At 37.1% G+C, this 5,691-nt stretch overlaps 1 protein-coding gene across 1 annotated transcript in view; it reads right to left on the bottom strand.

Moving 5' to 3' along the window:
• The window catches only part of CNGB3 (cyclic nucleotide gated channel subunit beta 3), a 237,372-nt gene that overhangs the window by 66,026 nt on the left and 165,655 nt on the right, over positions 1-5,691 (bottom strand). Inside the window, exon 12 of the mRNA XM_007957655.1 lies at positions 2,384-2,543. Within this exon, the coding sequence (XP_007955846.1) occupies positions 2,384-2,543 (160 nt within the window). The remainder of the gene's footprint in view (positions 1-2,383; positions 2,544-5,691) is intronic.

Raw genomic sequence — 5,691 nt, 5'->3', positions numbered from 1 at the left:
CACCAGCCACTCCTCAGAAGGAAGATGGGGCAATCTACTTCCGTAGTGATACTGCCTCGGAAACCCAAGGAGGGGTCGCTATGAGTTGGGTCCAACTCGATGGCACATAACAACAACAACAACAACTTCCTTATTAACTCAATGAACAATATGAACACTTTAATGTTAGATTTTTCTACATGTGAATTCAAATTAAATGATAGGCCTGTAGGCTAATAAATGTTCCATAAGCAAAACTGCTCATTCTTAATATCTAATATGACAAGGGCTTCTGAGAGTTGATTATTTTTGATATTTGTCTTATATTCAGAAAAAAAATTGCCATCTCATACCCCTATTTTGATTTCAATATTGATTCTAAAGATGAAAATACTCTACAATAACATGGTTTCTTATTTCTGAGGGCTGTTGGTTTCTAGTTACCTCCTTAAACCAAGGACTTGGAGCAGTGTCTACTCGTGCTCAAGAGAGAGAGGGAAGGAGCCTGCCAGCTCCTTTGGGTGCTTTCTCTCCCCACTGAAAAATCTCCAGGAATAGCTTTAGGAGGTGAAGAGAGAGACATGAGGTTTAGGTCATTCTGGATTCATGAAGAGGTTCAGAACATAGGTGTTGAAATATCTTAAGAGTAGAAGAGAGGTAAAGAAAAGGTCCTACTATCAACAACTAGGGGATTTCTTTTTGTTCTTAGGAATCTTTGCTATATGAGAATTGAGATTTTCATTTGGAGACAATAGCATTTGGTTTTTCAGTTACACTAGTTTCTATTTTTATATGGTAAAGATCAAACTAAAGGTTGAATTTGATTATCTCTGATACTAGCACATTATTTTTTTTTCCATAGATTTTAACCCTTTTATCTGGGCAACATTATTAGCTATCTTATTCTAGCTGATATTTACAGAATACCATATCCTACAGAACACATATTCTTTTCAAGTGAATATATTGGAGCATAAAATAAATCTCAATAAAGTTTTTTTTTTTTTATTGTGATTTGGGTGAAGATTTACAGAGCAAATTCACTCTCCATACAGCAGCTCACATATACTTTGTCTCATGTCATTGACCACAGTTTACCACAATGCAACTGCTCCCCTCCCACTTCCTCCCCATAGTTACCACTTCCCAGTGTCCATCCCTCCATACTCTCCTGCCCCCTGAGCTGTCTCCCTGTAGCACATTATTTTTAACTTAAGTTAAATCCACATGTATAACCCACCAGCCACTCCTCGGAAGGAAGATGGGGCACTCTACTTCCATAGTGATACTGCCTTGGCAACCCAAGGAGGGGTTGCGATGAGTCGGGTCTGACTCTATGGCACATAACAACAACAACAACAGCATATAATATATAAATAATATGTGTTATATATATATATATGTATATATATATATATATATATATATAATATATAAATCCATCTGTCTGTCTGTCTGTCTATCTATCTATCTATCATCTCCCAGCCACTCCCTGGGAGAAACGACCTGGCAATCTGCTCCTGTAAAGATTACAGCATTTGAAACCCCATGGGACAGTTCTACTCTGTTCTATAGGATTGTTATGAATTGGAATCCACTGCACACAACAACAAAAAGTAATAATAACCCAAACCAAAAGCAAACCCATTGCCATGGAGTCAATTCTCATCGATACACTATAGGACAGAGTAGGAATGACCCATAGGGTTTCCAAGGCTTTATGAGAGCAGACTGCCATGTCTTTTTCCCGCGGAATGGCTGGTGGGTTCCAGCCGCCAATCATCAGGTTAGCAGCCAAGGGCTTAATTACTGCAGCACCAGGGCTCTTTTTCAACAAATAACAGAAATCATTAATTCTCCAGGGTCTCTTAGAAGCAACTGAGCTTCCCACAGGAGGCTGGGAAAGGCCTGATAGATTGCTGTTCTTTCTGAATACTGTGTTCAGGGAGGGAGTGTGATGTTGCAGAAGGAACAAGAGTTTTGGAGGAAACATACTCAAGAGGTCTGAGCTGCAGTTCCTTTTGCAGGTTGTGTGCTCTTGGCCAAATTCCTTAGTTAAGAACCTCCATCTTCTTGTCTACAAACAGGTTGATGCAAATTTGCCTGATTATTCTCCTCCTTCTTCATTTTCTTCATGAAGATTATATGAAACTGCACATGTAATACCGGTATCTAGTAAGCACTGAATAAAATTTAGCCTTTTCCAGGGTTTGCATAACTGGCATATGATAGCTGTATATTTAAGAAAAACAATCCCATAGTATTAAATCTATGATTTTAAAGATTATCTAATTGTTTTTCATTTTATTTTGCTCAAATCCAACTGGTTTCTGCTTCTACCATACAAAAATTTTATTATGTCACATGGTTGATAGGTATTTAGTCAATCATTTGCCATGCCTACCTAGCATTCTTTGAGAGTCCCACGTATATTCATACCAAGTCCGAACCCGTTCCTGTACACTTTTGGGAATGGAGTAAGTGTTCATGTAGGCAATGGTATGATCCATGCAGACACGGAAGTGGTTCTGATTGGCTGTTGCTGCCCCAATTACATCTCGCATCTAAAACCACAAATATGGTCACATCACACCCAGCAGAGGAATGGGAAAAGTTATCAAAAGTTCGGTTGAGTTGAACTGTTCTCATATGATCAATTCTCTTCTAATGCACTGACTTTGATTTTAAACACATTGATATTGAGTATAAATATCCTAGCCATAAAACACTGGGAAAATCATATCCTCTTTCTGTCCCAATAAGGATGACAATAAGACCTGTTTTACCTACCATGTGAAGTTTTTGTGAGGATTCATTCACCTAATACATATGAATCTTCTTTGTAAACTTGCATATGACTACAAAAATGTTAGTTGATATTTTTTAAAAAATTATACAGCTTATGCTGATGCAAGGAATGTGCAATGAAAATTGAGCAATTACCTGGCAGAATGGCTATTCCCTTTTGGTGCATCTTCCTTTAACAGCGTCCTTCATAGATTATCCAGTGTGGCTGACTATATAGACTCAATTCATCATGAAATTGCAACCTCTGTACTTCCCTTTGTGTTGTTTAGACAGATAAAATCAAATCTTATTGCGCTTAAGGCATAGTATTCAGCAGAAGTTGAAATGTGCTGAAATTACTGAAGCATCATCTACTGCTGTGACAATACTTAAGGAACTGTCAGGTTTTAGTTCTTGAATGTTTATAACTCAGCCATAAAAATCCACTCTAGGTTAAAAGCTGATCTTTAAGGTCTCAGCGCAAAAAAGATATACAGTTTGACTCTTCGTCTCACATAGAGAGAAGCAAGTGGTTGTAAATTTACCTTGACTGTGAGTTTATAATAGGCAGGAGAACCAGGGCTTCACTTTCACACTCTAAACACTTGGCTCATTCATTCTAGTAGCTGGGCCTTTTCTGCTCATAGAAAAGCTACTCATTCTTTGAGGTCCAGCTCAAATGGCTATTTTGTTGTGATGCATTCCTCAGTTTCTGTTTTCAGAGTTAGTGAGCTCCTCTAATCATGGCAAATATTTGCTGAGAAGGGCTATGGATAGTCAAACTATTTAGATATACCTTTTTGTGTCTCTAACTTCCTTTTTGGCGACTATCCCAAATATTCTTCAACAACCTCTATTCCCACATATCTCTTTTCCAATCTCCCTATTTTACCAAGTCATGTAAATCTGGGAGACTTAGGATACTAGTGGTTAGGTTAGGAATTTAATAGAGTGTTAAGTGAAACCAAAGACAATTAAAAGTATTATTGATTGGTACTGGGTCCAGGAATGTGTAGTGACAATAACCTTTCTTTAATTATGTTGGGTTCTCTTGCTGTAGGAGTTGAGGAAGATGTATGTTCTATGATGTGTTCCAGGCCAGGGAAGTAAGTGAGGATGTGATAGGAAGAAAATATGTCTCTCTCTCAAGAGAAGAGAATATTACAGTTAAAATATGATGATTAGGTCCAGAATGGAGTCATGTGGGAATTTTGAATAAGTGAAAATTTTGTCCCAAGTCCTCTTACTTTTCTTTCTGTATTCTTTTCCAGCATGTTTGATTCAGTACAACTCTACAAGGCACAAACCTGTATCCCCCACTTCAGCCTTTTCCTGTGCTCTAGTACCACATTTTCAGTGACTTGACGTTTCTTCTTGTTCCTGTTGGACCTCAAATTCACTATAAAGGCAGCGTGGTGTGGTGTATAGAGCCACTGCTATTGAGTTGATTCCAACTCATAGTGACTCCCATAGGGTTTAGAAGCACTTCTCAAACTTTCATTTGCATATGAATCACCTCGATATCTTGTTAAAATGTAAGTTCTTACTCAGTAGGTTGAGGTTAGGGTCTGAATCCTAAATTTCCTAAGTGATACTGATGCTACTGGTTCAAAGACTGTATTTGGGCAGCAAGAGTGTTAAATTGGGGCCATATATATATACATATAAGTATATATATATAAGTCTTTTTGTGAAGAGTGCATTGGACAAAGTAAGTGCTCAATAAATGTTAGATATTACAATTATTATATTATCATTTATGACTTTTTCATTTACTGACTATGAATTAGTGATGCTTCTTAATTTCTCAAAACCAGAATTTCCTCACTGAATGAAATATTAAATGTGATGTGTTTATCTCACATTGATTTTAAGAAAAATTATGAAACAATATGATTTTTCACTATTTACAATCAATCGATTTGCATTGAAATTCTCTCCAAACCAGCATAATATTTTCAGTGTTACCACAATCTCACCAGCAATTACTAATTGTGATGTTTTCTATTCACAGTTTTTCACCCTGTGGTGTCCATCTTTCCAAACCTAACTTTATTTTAAATAGAGTTTCCTCTATAATCTCTCTCACCAGTCATTCACCATGTTCAGGCTGGAGCTGCTGTATTCCTGGACTAGTTCACTCACTTTTAACTGGGCTTTCTACTCCTTGTATTACCTCCTCCAATTCTTACTATATTTTGATGACTCTTCCTTGAATCTCTATGTTCAAAATCCTCCCTGGCTGACTTAACAGTGATATCCTAATATTTTAATTTTCACATATACCTCTAACTCTATATACAAGCATCCCTCACTCTGGTCATTCTGGACCTCTTTCTGCTTCCCCAAACATATCTTGTGTTTCATCACTGTCATCTTTGCACACACCATTCCTTAGCCTGATGGACTGAACATCTATCTGTAAAGGCTGAATCCTACCTGATTTTTTAAGATGGTTCAAGTGCATCCTCTTCTATGAGCTGGGTAGCCCTCCTTTTCTGAACTAACACAGAGTTTTTAATCTCTCCTCTTTTGCTGACCTGTATAGTAGACCCTTGACACTCAAGGTTGTAAGATTTGAGTTTTCACTATTTTTCAGCAGCTCCAAATGTCATAAGGAACAGTTCTTATTATCAAAGTTTCTTAAAGCATGAGTTTTATTCATGCCACTGTAATGTAATGAATGGAAACAAATCATTTACCTAGTGGACATAATCATTTCATGACATAGCCTTACTCGCCACTCAGCACACAAATCTCAGCAAGTCTTTATTGTTCTCAAACATGTAGATTGTAAAGTACCTCTCAGGAAAACATAACTCCTAAAGATGCTATGCTGTAGAGTTTTTTTCTTATGTATTTGGAAATTCACAAAGATTTTGGTCTATATCCATTGCAAATGACAAATACCTTGCAATATAGTTA

This window comes from Orycteropus afer, unplaced genomic scaffold, assembly GCF_000298275.1.
Source record: "Orycteropus afer afer isolate SDZICR_OR568_19922 unplaced genomic scaffold, OryAfe1.0 scaffold00769, whole genome shotgun sequence".
Lineage (NCBI taxonomy): Eukaryota > Metazoa > Chordata > Mammalia > Tubulidentata > Orycteropodidae > Orycteropus > Orycteropus afer.
The sequence above is the reverse complement of the archived record's forward strand: the minus strand, read 5'-3'. Positions and strand labels throughout refer to the sequence as shown.